The sequence below is a fragment of the Lepisma saccharinum genome, unplaced genomic scaffold, assembly GCF_977018435.1.
Source record: "Lepisma saccharinum unplaced genomic scaffold, izLepSacc3.1 HAP1_SCAFFOLD_457, whole genome shotgun sequence".
In the NCBI taxonomy this organism is placed as follows: domain Eukaryota; kingdom Metazoa; phylum Arthropoda; class Insecta; order Zygentoma; family Lepismatidae; genus Lepisma; species Lepisma saccharinum.
The window spans coordinates 217,820-233,222 of NW_028143152.1; the positions used below are offsets into that span (position 1 = coordinate 217,820).

General features: G+C 37.1%; 1 protein-coding gene across 1 annotated transcript; it reads right to left on the reverse strand.

The window, feature by feature from the left end:
• Positions 1-656: 656 nt before the first annotated feature.
• On the reverse strand, positions 657-12,985 carry LOC145982855 (methyl farnesoate epoxidase-like; the record flags this gene model as incomplete). Its single annotated transcript, XM_083116221.1, has 7 exons — positions 657-844; positions 1,985-2,123; positions 4,438-4,552; positions 6,155-6,335; positions 9,104-9,260; positions 11,625-12,040; positions 12,749-12,985. Coding segments are annotated over 7 exons (1,433 nt in total), but the record flags the coding sequence as incomplete, so codon positions are not given.
• Between the last annotated feature and the right edge of the window lie 2,418 nt (positions 12,986-15,403).

The window sequence follows — 15,403 nt, forward strand, 5'->3', positions numbered from 1 at the left end:
TCGGAAATCTGTGGAGCAAGGCCGAGTTTAACGGTAGAGAAGGGTTGAAGGGAGGAGCAAAGCAGTGTGCGCTGCTGCAAACGGCTGCAGCAAGGTTTGTCCCTTCATGCTCTCACTTCCCCTCTCACGCATATATGGGCCAAGCTCTCTCGACTTCTACTTGTGCAGAGGACTCGTTTTCGTTTGCTTGCTCCATAAGTTCCCGGGCCAGAGGACAGTCTGGGTAATACTAATATGGCGGCTAGTGTACTTTCACATTTCCAATTGTAACAACTATTTGACGATTGTGAGTCATTATGTCACGCATTATTGCAATTTTTAAGTGTATTCCACAAGGATTCCTTTGCCATTTCTATTTCAAAACCCTTTACAGAGAGGATCGCTACAGGTATTGTAGTTTCATGTTTCTACATATATTTTTTACACCCTAATGCTACAAAAACCTTAACGTCACATATTGTATATATTGTATTTTATTCATTCTGCAGCAAAAACGGTAAAGACCACTTGTAATGAATTGAATAAGCATTTGGTTTATTATAATACTTCCCTACTACAAAATCAAAGAATATTTGTAAGATGTTTTGTGTTGGCGTCTTGTTAGATCATAAACACAGGAGAATCTGTACTGTGTCATAGACAAATACACTACCTGCTCAACCCCTGATCTTTCTCTCCCGGATGACTGCTCGGAATGGATTGGGCCGCGTTACTATTCCGCCACTGGTCGCATACGAAGGACGATCATTTGCTGGAGAGCTGAAGGTGAATGTTTTTATGAGGGTCGTGAAGAACAGAAATAGAGAGAGCTTAGCATGTCTCTCTCCCGGACAACGCCTCCGACCTGAAACAAAGAATATATGTATGTCCTCATGAAACTATCAACACGTACAGTAGCTTCAGAAACACTGAGATAACACTATTTGCAGCAGTGTTGTAGCTCCCTCAACCGATTTCAACTGCCCAAGGAGAGCGTCTCGACCCAACATATGCGTGGGAACCACACGTGTAAACTTGCTGATTACCAGAATTTGCATTTCTGAACCCGACCGTAACTATAAGACAACAAGAAGCTTTTATATGAGCATAAGACGTAAAATTAAATTTTGTCAAAAACTTTTACATGATGTTACAAATTTAAATATTTAAAGAAAGGGTTTTCCGCTAGAAGGTAAGATAATGTCCATTGTCACTTAGCGTTGTCAATGTTCATTCTTTCTCTTAATAAATTTAGTATTTATTTATATAAATCCTCCATTAAGTTAAAAGATGAAACTGGAAACAAGACATCACCAAATGTTATGTTATTCTTGTAAATAAGTTTACAAGCATTTTTTTTTGTATAGTAGTGAACCGAATTTAGATTATTTATATACTGATCCACCACTCTATTTGTAGCACTGGCCTGGAAGTAGTGGTGCTATAGTGTCGAATGTTAAGCCACGGCGAAACATAGTTGGCACATTTTTAAGTGCACAAATATTTTGGCGCTGTAGTGCATTTATTTGTAATGCAACCTGTTTCAGCAAGTGAATTTTCCTCCTATCCCTAACCAGTATGAACAGACGTCGGCAATAAAAGTGGGAAACCTATATCCTGAAATTCTTCCTTCTTTCCAATGCGTTATGTGTGTTGCCTAACTCAACGGCAATGACAGAAGTTGCCATTGCAAATTTGCTATTAAAATCCACTTAATCGCCGTATTGTTAGGCAACACACAAAACACATTGCAGGGAAGGGGGAATTTCAGGATGTAAGTGACCCACTTTTATTGCCGGTGACTGTACATTTGTACAGTAATTCAAAACGAGTCTAAAAACGAAACACTATTTTAAACGAAGAACCAGTTTAGTTATAGCAAATTAGATGTGAAAAATTTATGGTAAAAAAGAATGAAGCATTCTTGAAATTTCTGCTACTCAAATTTCCACAGAACAAGCACGAAATTAGCAATTTAATTTAAGGCATATGTAAGTGAACAGACCTCCTCCGAATGGTAATATCCAGTGCTTATTCACAAGTTGCCCATCTTGAAGAAAGCGCTCTGGCCTGAACATGCGAGGTTCCTTCCAAAGTTCCTCATCAACATGAACGCTGTATGTGTTCACCCACAACAAGGTTCCCTGAAAACAATTTCAAAATATTAAAATTAAGTACAAGGTAAAGGTGTGCCAATATTATTAGCATAATACTAAAATACAGCGTCAAAAATTAGCTTTCTTGTTATAATATTTTGGTGTCGCAATATTTCAACAGCAAAAATCTACATTTGTTGGCTACAGATGGTGATGAAATGATAGACCTAAATTCTCAAACTTTAAACTTATTTCAGTAACAAGCAGGATCACATGTGAAGGGTTAATAGGTAGGATTCTCTTCTGGTTGCTAATTTTTGGCCCTTCAAGGCCCTTAAAGAGAATTTACTGAAATTCCCCCTCCACATCGGAAACATTTCAAACATCACAGTGGTTACAGAGATAAGCATATAACTCGAAAACTCCAATAACTTTCTCACATGCATGATTACATAAATATTAAAATATTGAGCAAAGCAGTACATCCTTGGAGAAAATACTATGTGATTTATTATATAAACCTCCTATAAATACTAACTACACTAACAAAGAAACTTTCCGTGGCTCACACGTATTCTACTGATTACCACTAAATGATGATGATGGTCAGTGTGTTCTTTTAGCACTAAAAAATAATACTTAGCTTGAACACTAAGCACAATATAAGGAAAATTAAATATATTGTACTAATATCTTTATAATAAGTAAGATTAGTAAGTAAAAACATTGATTTTGCCTTGAAAGTGATGGAGAAAGTTTTTTGAATTGTTGTTGTTTTAAGTGAACTTTATGCACAGAAAAGCTAATTGGAACTGGACCTACAGTTTAGAGTAGGATTCGAACCACTGTGCCATGTGCGTCCACGGGTATCGAATCGCTGGGACCCCTTGATTATAAGACGATAACTTTACCACCACGCCGTATCATCACCCCTTTAAAGTTTTTTCAAATCTATATTTGAACCTAGAATTCGATAATTTAAAGCCCACATTACAAATATCTTTAGAATATTTCCTTGTAAAGAATTTAGTGAAATTTACTTCAAAACATGTACTAAAAGTAGGCTATTATAGAATATACGAAGTGTGATTGAAAAGTCTTAGACTGGAGCCGCCACTCTTAACTGGTGGCTCTATCTTTGTTTAGTTGCGAGCTGCAGCCTGTGTAGTGTTGTCGGCGGATTATTATCTGCGCAAAACAATGGATGTGCGTAAACGTTTGCTTTAAAACCGGAAGATCAGCATTGGATACTTAAGAACTGTTGAAAATACCTTTTTTGGATACGTGTGTATGTAGAGAAAGTGTTTTAAACTTGTACAGTAAAATTAAAGATGACAGACAATCAGTCGAAGATGATCGGTTGCATGTGAAGGCAATGTTACCTTTATTTTCTATAGTACCGGTATTGTGCACCAGGAATATGCTCCTCAGAGACAGACAGTCAACAAGGAATACTGCAAAAGTGTTCTTTAGCGGTTACATGAAAAAGTGTGAAAGAAAATACCAGCACTCTGGCGAGACAAGAACTGAACCCTGCACCACGATAACGCACCCGCTCATCGTGCTTTCCAAATTACTGGATTTCTGGCCTAATTCCAAATTCCTGTGCTTCCCCAACCATTTATTATCCAGATATAGACCCAGCAGACATCTACCGATTCCAAAATTGAAATTTCCGCTCAAAGGAAAGATGTTTGAGTCAATTGAAGAGATCCAGGAAAATCCGGCGACGTGTCTTAACACCCTCAAGAAGTAGGAGTTGCAGGAATGCTTCCAAAAGTGGAAACACCATTGGATTTGGTGTGTTCAATCAGGAGGGGACTACTTTGAAAGGGATTAATCACAATAACCTGTACGTACTTCCATTTTGAAGTTACAAACCCAGTCTTAAGAACTTTTCAATCTCACCTCGTATATTATTGCTTTCTTCGTTTGATATGTTGAAATACAACTTGCATGATCAGTTTGGAACGAATGAAAAATAATCCAGCATTGTGTGTAACAATTCCAAATGAATTGCTTCAAACACTGCTGAAAAAATAATTATAATTAATGCCACACCTTCCCCTCACCTTCTCTCTCTCTCTCTCTCTCTCTCTCATATACGAGGGTGTCTGAAAACGTAGTAGCAAATTGACAGTATTTCATGAAACGAACACCCCAGATATTTGAAACTGGTGCACAGGGATGATATGTTCTTAGGGAAAGCATTGACACTATCTCAAATAGATGCTGAATCGTAATAGTATATAGTCCTTTTATTGGGAGTACATTTCCTACAAGAGATAAGAGTTCAATATTTGTCTTTCCATTTCCATTGTCTTCCACGCCTTAACGTTGATCCTCACCCCAATTCACGTACCTTTGGAATTCGATATCCCAGGATTTCAGCATCTTCTGTGGTGCATCGAGGTATAATTGGAGAGACTCCTGCAAGTCGCTGCACTTCCAACAAGGTAGCTGTCGTGTAGGGCAACCTAGGGAGTAACATACATACACACAAATTGTGTTCTTTATCAATTAAGAAACAACAAGTGTACAACTTTTGTGCCAATAGCTTCAATTTCCATAAGGAACAAACTAACTCTTTTTTACCTGAATTTACCTTCGATTATTATACGAAGGTTAGCTTAGATCTTACGGACAGAGGAGAACATCTAGCAAACAATGGGAATGCTGGTAGGATTTTCAGTCGGTTTGTGACTTGCTTCGTCATGAATTCCGAGACATTAGTCGTGGTTGACAAGGAGTGGTGAGTGAAGATTATGCGTCGATGCGTGCATTGAAGGACATGAAGAGGAGGAATTTGAAAATAAGACGAATGTGAAGAGTCTCCTTCCTGCCATGTTCGTGGCCAAAACTGTTACAATAATTGTGATGGTAAGGAAAGGGATTTCGATAATTAAAAGCGAGTGTCTCCACCTATTGTACGTACCTGGTGACGTCTAAAAAAAGTCCTCAACAACCTGTACAAGTATAGACTCAGTATAACATACAACACGCTGACATGTGAAGATCTTAACATTCAGTAACAAAGATTATTAATAAGGCATGTAGACAGGGGACATGCAAACTAAAGGTTATTACCGGACTTGCCTCTTCTCCCGCAGAACTGACATGGAAGTTATGTCATGTGTTTCTTGTTTCATGACAATCAGTGATAAGAAACGATGATCTATTGATTAAAAACAAAAGATTACATGTTTATACAACCTTTCTGTAATGCAATGCGATGGACGGAACGAATCACTGCACACACTCCGCCATATTGTCCCGAGCGTACTGATCGAGCGTCACGCTCTTCAGTTCGAGAGTATGCATATAAATGTAAAACTGAATTCACCTGACATCTCTTGACAAAAAGGACAAACATATCAATTGTGATCTGAGACAATATAAAATAAACAATGAACGTGCTGATTTGAAGACAATTGGGCTACATATTTAACACTTAACTATTCTATGTACCGTCTTAAGGTCACGAGGTCTTGCCTTTGTTTCGTCACACATTATTGAATTCTATTTTCGATGAGCGCTCTGACAGTAACATGTGCTTCTTGTTACGTTGTTTCAAATTTGTAACAAAACAATAACAATTGAAAACTGTTTTACAGTATTGTTCTACTGTATAACCATGTCAAATCACGTGAAACGAGCCAGAAATTGAAAATAACAAAACAGCTACATGTATATATTAAAGTATTAGTTTTCAACTTTTAAGGTATTTCGGGGTGGGAGTTGACGCACCCAAATCCCCATCTTGACACGCCTTTGGTTGTTTAGAGAAGATAAATTTGAAATTCATCAGGATTAGGAATCACAGAATTCCTAACATCAATATATCAACTAAATACTTGGAAAAACGATCTGGTTTTGCAGGTATGTACAGTTACATTAGGAACAAGATCATGTGTTCAGTAAGGCATTAGCATGGCATTGTAGTGACTTTCCATTGCAATGCACGATTTCTTCCCGAAATTATCACGCCTATCTCTTCATGATGTGGTAGGTAATGACAAGTTAAAAAAAATAGTCAGTACATAAGTAATATGTGACATCAAAATTCTTATGTGACAAACCTGGACATGTCTGCAGCAGTAGGCAGGCGTTCTTTTCCAACGACGCTGTCTAACTCTTTTTGCACTTTCAACTGAATCTCAGGGTACAGCACCATGAACAAGAAAAGAAAACTCATCGTATTTCCTGTGCTGATTGTCCCTCCCATATACAAGTCCACAAAAATGTCATTGATATCTTTATCTGAAAATAGAAAATGCACAAACTCTGTGTAGTGCTTGGCTACTGTCGAACATGGTGGTTCGGATATCACTTTGAACTGTAGGTCCAGTCCCATTTACCCTATCACTACATAAAAGTGGACTTAAAAACAAAACTCAAACCGAACTTGGCTGCTCTCTCATATGTACGTCAAATCAGGCACCAAATTAACCATGAACAATATTTAATAAGTTATGAAATATCTTCATAACGGAAACATGAAAGGAAACCTTTTTAAAACACCAGTATGGATAAATTATATTTTAAGAACAAAAATTACTTAGTTTTATGGAAATAAATTTAAAAAATATTTATTAGATATTAACTGGTGATGGACACAAAATCCGGATAACGTATATCCGGATTTCAAATTTTTCGATATCCGTTTCGATGCAACGAATAATCAACATATCCGAATATCCTGATAATTCGGATTCGTGGATAATACAGAGTTGAAGGATTTGTAGAAAATTCCTATACTGAAATACGAACGTGATGAATTAAATAATATGTGGATAAGCCCGTACAAGCAATAAATGATAAATCTGGCTAATCCACACATTCGGATATCCAGACATTTCGGATAATCCGAATATCCGGATAATCTGGACAATTCGGATATCCGGATATTCCGTTTATCCGGATATAAGAATATCCGGATAGTTGAAATTTGAATTGGAAATTATCCGATAATATTTTGTCCAGATTTGTCCATCACTAATTTTAACTGGTCGATTAATATAGTACAAATAATATTTGTGAGAATGAGATGCATTTTAGTGCATGCTCAATATCTCATGCATTTAGACATATGCTTGAGGCTGCAGTTAATGTGCATTCTTTGTGTTAATTATGAGTTGACCTTTATCTGTGTAGGATCCAAGGAAGAACGTGACACAGAAAATGCAGAAAGAAACTGTCATAGACAAAGAAAGAAATCTTGCAAAATGTGGAGGGTGCAGAAATGAAAGTAAAAATTGCAGAAACCCAGCTTGGAAATTTTAGAAAATGTGGAAAGGAAAGTTACCTGTAAAGTGTGCGTCGTGCTCTTTTTCACTCAGCAAGAAATCTATGAAGTCTCTTGGGTTGTCCGGTCTGAATGTCTTCTTGTGTTCCTCCAAAATGCCCTAAAAAAACGACAGTATTTCATAAACATTGTCTCTTTCGATCGTAACCTATAACCAGAAATTGAAATTTGATTAGACGTTATCTTTTATCCAGGACCTTGAAGAAAATTCTAATAATAAGGACAACAAAATTAAAGCTACAAGAGTATCATAACTTAGTCGAGAAATAAATATGTGGATGAGGGAACAATTAACAGCTGTGTCCATCACACTATCTGCAACAGTGGTGATTCCCAATACTATACCCAACGGTTGGGGAAAACTCAGCAAGAAAATTCAGGACAAGAACTCTAGAAGCTAGTCATTTTGAACCCTTGTGCCACAGTGAGAAAGGTTTTTGACCACAGAACTCTAAAGTGCATCACATTTTGTATCAGTTTACCCAGTATCTACAAATATACGGTGAAATAAAGACTGTACTACACCAGTGTATATATATTTTTTCAGACACAAATTTGCAACAGTACGATGAAATCTTCTGCGAACTATAAAGTGTATTTCGTTTTGTGTCAGTTTAGATACATAAAGTAACAGTAGTTCCATCTATTTTCATGAAGTATAATTAAACCTAATTAGAGCAAACACGTCAACGTCACGTTTGAGATTTTGAATTTGTTGAGAAAAAGCAATTGATAATAATAATAATAATTCATTTCTTCTTAGGCAGATCAAGGAAACATTTCTTTTAAAAATTATTTGAGGTTCGTTAACTGAATTTTTGCTCCTTTGTGGTCATTTTGAGCATTTTAATTATTTCTCCCAAAATTGTAGTTTTTTAGTTTGGCCGAAGTTCAAGCGCCATGTTGGTGTCTAATGGCAGAGATGGGCAAGAATCAAAGTCTTAACGTTGCAGGCAGATGCAAATAAAAATAAAATAAAACTTAATTTGTTTTCTTCCATTAGTTTCAATGAACACCAGCAAACATGCGCTGTGACGAATCATTAAGTATCTTGATAAGTAAATGACTTTTGTCATTTAGGAAATATTCAAACTTATATTTTTAAAATCCAAAGAAACTTCATGTGTATTTTGTTTAAAATTTATGCCATTTTCTTACATAATTTTGAAGTATTTTATAGATTACTTTTTGGATAAATTGTACGTCATACATACGTATAAATCTTCTAGGTCTACTTATAACAAAAACGCACACAAATTTGTGCCTACAATTGTTACAAAAAAGTGCAAATTTTTCAGCCGTCCAGGAAATAAGGGGAAAAATTGCTGAAGGCACTTAAGCGTCAACCTCACTTCCACGTAGTACACTAAGGTAAACTGCTTTTGTGCAGACCAACGAGGCTCTGGCGTCTGTGTAATCCTCTGTAGGATTTTTGGTCCTTATATGTGCTGAGTGACCCCTCACAGCCAGAGATTTTAGCCTGGGTAACGATATTTTAGTACTTGGAGGCGCTAATTTTAGTTATGGTAAGAGGTCTTGACCCTGTATAAAGCGATTGATACAAATAGTCAAAGTGCTGATGTACGTACAATTTTTGTTTTACCCCATCGATCAATTTTCAGTCAACCAGGTGACTGATCTACTTAAGTAGTCGTTTTCGAAATACCCACCGAAGTTTCCGGGTTCAAGTACTTACTTACTTACTTAGTCGATCCTCTTCTACCTTGCGGTGTTGAGGTTTCCCAGAGGGTCTTCCATCGGATTCTGTCTCGGGCCAGCTCCTTTGCTCTCCTCCACTCTCCTCCTCTAGCCTCTACAGCTGCCTTCACATCTTCTTCCCATGTTCTTCTGGGTTTCCCGCGTGGTCTTGCTCCTTGCATCTTTGCATTCAAGGCTTGTTTAGCTATTCTGGAGTCTTCCATTCTTTGTATGTGCCCAAACCATCGTAACTGGTTCTGTTCGATTCTCTCAAGCACTGGTAATACGCCCAGGCTAGCTCTAATGGTCTGATTCCTAATTTTGTCTCTTCTTGTTTTCCCTTCTATTTTGCGGAGAAATCTCATTTCTGAAGCCTGTATTTTACTCCTATGTTTATTTGTCAATGTCCAGGTTTCACTACCATAAAGTAATGTAGGTAAATATATCACTCTATACACACGGATTTTCGTAGTTTTGGTCACTAATGGATTATTTAGGAAATTTCTCTTTAACGCATTAAAGAGTCTCCCTGAGGCTTGGGATCGAGCTATAATTTCACCATCTATTCTACCATCTTGCTGCACTATAACCCCGAGGTATTTAAAATCTGTAGTCTGTTCTAATGTCGTTCCATTATTCAAAGCAATCTGATGTATATTTGGCTGTCGTGCCATCATCATGGTCTGAGTCTTTTTATCATTTATCTTCATGCCCCTCTTTTTTAACTCTTTTTCCCAGATTCTCACGTTCTTTTGTAAATTACTTTCGGAATCTCCCAATATTAATATGTCATCGGCGAAGGCACAATGGTTTATATATATTGGTTTTAAAAACCTATACCCCAGCTTGAATTTCTGTACCTTCCCATTGCATGATTTAATAACATCATCCATTAAGGTGATAAAGAGGAGTGGGCTAAGGATACATCCTTGTTTAAGTCCTACTGTAGTCTCAAACTCTTGAGACTCTGCATTGCAGGTGCGGATATAGTTTCTACATTTATTATACAGACTCTGCGTTGCTGTAATTAATTGATTGCTAACCTTTCTTTGTTTTAGTATTTTCCATATTTCATCCCTCGGAATGGTGTCGAAGGCTTTCTCTAGATCTATGAAAGCCATATGTGCCTCTTTTCCATATCTCATCAGTTTTTCACTGATCTGTCTGATGGTAAATATGAGGTCTTGTGTGCTTCTTCCTGGTCGGAATCCGCACTGTGCCTCGTCTAGCTGTGGCTCTACCATTTTCCTTATTCTATCTTCTAGTATCCTCGCATATACTTTCCCCGGCACACTCAATAGCGATATCCCACGATGGTTTTTGCAGTCTCTATTATCTCCTTTTTTAAATATTGGCACAATGACACTACACTCCCATTCAGCTGGTATCTTCTTTGCTTTCCAAATTAGATTAATAATCTTGAGTAGTATGTCTTGACCACTTTTGCCCATGAATTTAAGCATCTCAGGTGCTATCTGGTCATGTCCTGCCGCTTTGCCTAGTTTCATTTTCTTTAGTGCTCTTTTTAGCTCCTCCATAGTTATTTCTTCTTCAGTTTCTCCCTCCTCTTGGTGTTGCTGTTTTTCTTCCTCAGTCTGTTCTTTTTCCTTTTCTCCAATTTCCATATTCCGGGTTCAAGTACCGGCTATAACCATATGCTAGGTGTACGAGTGAAAACAAAGAAATGTTTAGTTAGTTTGCCACCAGATGGCTTTAATTTGAAAAAAGAGGCGTGGCTGAAATTCCGGAGGTCGGAGGAAAGCAAGCCTCGTGTGGGAACTTTACTTCTCACTGATTAGCAGAGGTTAAAAGCACATTAAGTTGAGTTCTCTTTGAGTGTTGGAAGGGGTCTTCTAGGAATGGAACAAAGTACAGGGAGTAGTTGTTTTGTAGTGGTTTAGTATTTTAATTTTTTTTTTTGAATAGAGTATTTAGTTGGGAATTTTAGTTAATGCACTGCACACTTTGTTCTATTCAGAGATAGAACTTTTGGGGAGAAATTTATCATTAAAACGAAATTACTATAATCTCCTTTTGATTATATAAAGAGTAAGTCTTAATTATGTAAGGATTTGATTGTTTAATTTAATGGTTTCTTTATTATTTATTGTATGTATATTGGGGGTTTATATTCTTATGATCATCAATTATGTAGTATCAAGCCCTTCAGGCATTATGTTGTTAAATAAACCTCTATACTATCAAGCCTTTTATGTATAATTCCTCTAAACCTACAATTTTACGGCTTAAGCCTTCCATTGGCATATCTTTATATTTCTGCTAGGTTAATATACCGACTTCAGTTGCAAGCCTTGTGTCCTAATGAAAGACAGTATTTCTTAGTGAATAATTGTAAAGGAAGAGCAATAAGGAGCGGTCATACGGCCAGGCCATTAGTGTTTCATCAAATCATCACTCATTCTCATCGTCGTAATTAGCCAAAAGTGGAATAAAAGCGACGTAAAAATAACAAAATATACAAGTATACATAAAAAATGTACATATTTTTGCTTCATTTTTAAAACGTTCCCATGGAAAAAAAATACCTGAATGAACTTCCAGAAAAGCTCCCGGACTTCCATCACCTTCTTGTAGCCGATGAATTCCGGAGCAAAGTAACGCAGTTCCGGTTGAGCGTTGAGTGCTAGAAACGAATCAACCACTGCATCCTCATACTGCTCCCTCAGCACCGTCACTTTGGTGGACCAGGTGTCGCTGTAGTCCAGCCTCGAACCCAGGGTGATCTTCCACGTGGTGTTGAGGAGAGGAACGTGGAACGCATGCTCCATGGACATTCCAGTTCCGCTCTTGTACTCCGGAGTCTCTTTGATGTGTGATATGAGCTTGAGGACTTCCTCCGCGATCACATCCTCAGAAATTTGTCTCCCGTAACCAAACTTTTGCAGAAACCTAAAAAATAATCTCTTGTTTCTTACCCACGAGTCCTCGTGCGTGAAAATACCTGAGAAGATGGAAAAAATATGTTACCGTTTGAGAATAACTTGTATTGTATGTCAACGTAAAATATCACTTCGGATGCAAGGATTGATTTTCTGAGAAGGCACCAAAACCCCAATCTCACTTCTAAATCTTGCAGGGGAACGCTGTTCTGGTGCCTGTATAGCCAGTATAATTCTCTGTGAGACGTGTGTTGTCCTGTGCTGTGCCCTTGTTGTGCCGAAATATATCTTTACAGACTCAGCTTTTGGTAGAGGTAAGCAAATTTCAGTCCCCAGATGTGGTACTGAGAGGAAAGAGGAGATATAGAGGGAAAAACTAAAGGTGCCAAAACTAGGGGGAGGGGAGGACAGTTTACTTTACCTTCGTACATAAGTTATAGCATACCACAGGAGCAAAAGTGACAAAAAGTGGAGAACTGCCCCCACGACTCCCCTAATAACAGGGTAGAGATCATGCTGGCTGCTGTGCAGCCATGAGTAAGCCACCAACTGTTCTGGTTCGAGCCGCGGCCTTTACATTGGGGTTCGTTTGTGTGCGTCCCCTCTTCAATTGCACACGCATCCTCATCGTCGTGATTAGCCTGAAGAGGCACAAAAGCAATGTAAAGTAAGAAAAATACACGACACTCTAAGAGTTCATTACCATCAGGAAATGGAAATACCTAACATCGTCAAGATAAAGTGCACTGACTTGCCACACTGCCACTCACCTCCTTTGTTTTTGTATAAATATTTAAATACTGGAGAATTCAAACGAGCTTGGGTGTACTTGTTGGTGAGGACCTCTTTCACAGCCTTGCTGCCTGTGACGAGAACCTGCATGTACGTCCCTTGCCTGAAGGCCACGAGAGGTCCATATTTCTTCCCTGCTTCAATTGAAGTGGTTCTCAGCGAATGCTGCTTCTTCCAAAACAGTAAGGAGAGGAACAAACTGCCCCAGAAAGATGCTGAAATAGAATACATACACATCATATTATCGTACACTACTATCAATCGAAATATTGCAACAAAATACATCGGTCTCAGTGAATGCTATTTACCTAAGTCAACATATGAGAGTTACTACATTAGAAAAAACATTGATTTTAACAAGTTCATAGGATTCAGCGTCTCAGAAAATGTAGAATACGGCACCTATTACAAAATATATACTCCACTTTGAAAATTGGCCGCCATCTTGAATTCTAAGAAATAGACATCTAACTCTGAATTGCCTTATAATGTGCTATACATCTCCACAAAGTGTCAACAGTGCAATACCAAAGCCTGCATTTTTCACTGATCATACTGATCATATAATGCTACTTTCTGAAGTTCATGATGTCAAATATTACGAATGTTTTTTTTAAACTTTTCCGCTACAACAATAACAAAATGATGATGACTAAAACTTCAATCACTTCAAGATTTTCTTAAGAAAAATATTACAATTACCTAAAATTCCTTGAGAATTGAAATCAATGTTCTATCTTCGAGATTTCATTTTTAGAAATACATAAATCTTGCAAAAAGCGTAATCGATATATAAGTAGATATAATTAATTATGTAATATATATATATATATATATATATATATAATCATTTTAAATAAAAATAAAAATAAATAAAATATTAAACAATCAATTTAGAATGAGCGCCATCTTGGAAACCTACATCCATCACCTATTTTTGTGTTTCTTAGAATCCATTGAATTACGTGCTGTAAGTACATTCTGTACCAAAGTCTTACAGTTTAGATTCTGGAACAAGCTCTATAATATCCGTTCTTGAAAATGAAACTGACAATAACACTGTTTTACAAATTTTCAGTTTTTTCTGTTACAGAAAGGAAAGTAGCTGTGTCTTACTGAAATTGAGCTCCTGAACACGAATATGCACTTCATTTTCTGGGCCTCCCCGATGGCAGCGGTAGCGCCGTTGCCTTGTAATTAAGGGGTCCCAGGTTCGATACCCGGTGGAGGCACAAGTGGTTCGGATCCCACTTTAAAACTGTAGGTCCAGTCCCGATAGTAGAAGTTGAATGAGATAAGGACGGTCGCTATTTAATATTCGCAATTCATTTGCACGTACTTAGAACTAATTTGCACGGGTTTTAATTAATTTGCACGTACTTAGAATTTATTTGCATGTACTTAGAATACTTTACATTTATGTATTTGCATGTTTATAACTTTTTATGAATATATATTTATTTATTTTATGAAAAATATGTATATAGAAGGTAATTAGAGGTACTAAACGGTATGCATATGGTTTTATATTCATTACTGCAAAGTATGTAATGTATGAATCGATAATATTAATGTTTATAATATTGAAAATAAGTTTTCTATGGTTTATGAACCGCTATGAAAGGTGTTAATGGGTCCAATTACGATTGGGGACGGTCCCGGTACTCGAACCCACGATATGTAATATTATTAATTAGTACTATGCAATAATTGCATTATATTATGAAACACGATGGTTTCACACGCTAGACAGAATACTGTCTCAGAATCTCGACTCCGCTCTGATGCCAGACAGAGAGAATGAATTAATATTCCGCGCAGGTAGAGAAGAAAGGAATTTTGGGGAAGCGCGTTCAAGGTCAAATGACGTCACAACGTCAGGACAAAGGAAGAACCTGATTGACCAATCAGAGAACGCGTCGGTAGATTTTCAGAACCGGTTTTTCCAAGGTTAACCAGTACGCAAGAACAGGGGAAAGCTATGCAATACTGTAGGGCAGGGGAGGGATTCAACCAGACAACAAAGGATGTCTGAGAATGCGAAGCAAGGGTTGCTATGCTATGCGTCGCTTGTAGAACCGGTTTCCGCCGCCAATTAATATTCCTCTCAGGGTTGCCCCAAGGCACAGGACGTTTTAGCGCAGGGTTTCTTTATCTGTACTATGAAGAAGGGAGAGCTATCAGGGACGGGGCCTACAGTTTTCACCATTTGCTTTTATCACGGGGTAACGAACCTAGGACCCTTTGATTATTGATTTAGGTAGTAAATTTATGTTACTGTGTGCTATTTAACATAATATTGAGTTTATTTTTTTACCAAACTTTGACTTTATGTCAAACATTTTCACAGCTTATCCTTATTTTTACAAAAATAACACTATTTGTACTATTCAGGCAACATTTTTTATTAAATTTTGGACTCGCAAAGATATTTTTACAACTTTTTAACTTATTATTTTACAATTTTATGTTAATTTTTTACCAAAATAACACTATTTGTACTATTCAGGCAACACTTTTATTAAATTTTGGACTCAAAGACATTTTTTCAACTTTTAACTTATTATTTTACAACTTTAAGTTAATTTTTTACCAAAATAACACTATTTGTACTATTCAAGCAACATTTTTTA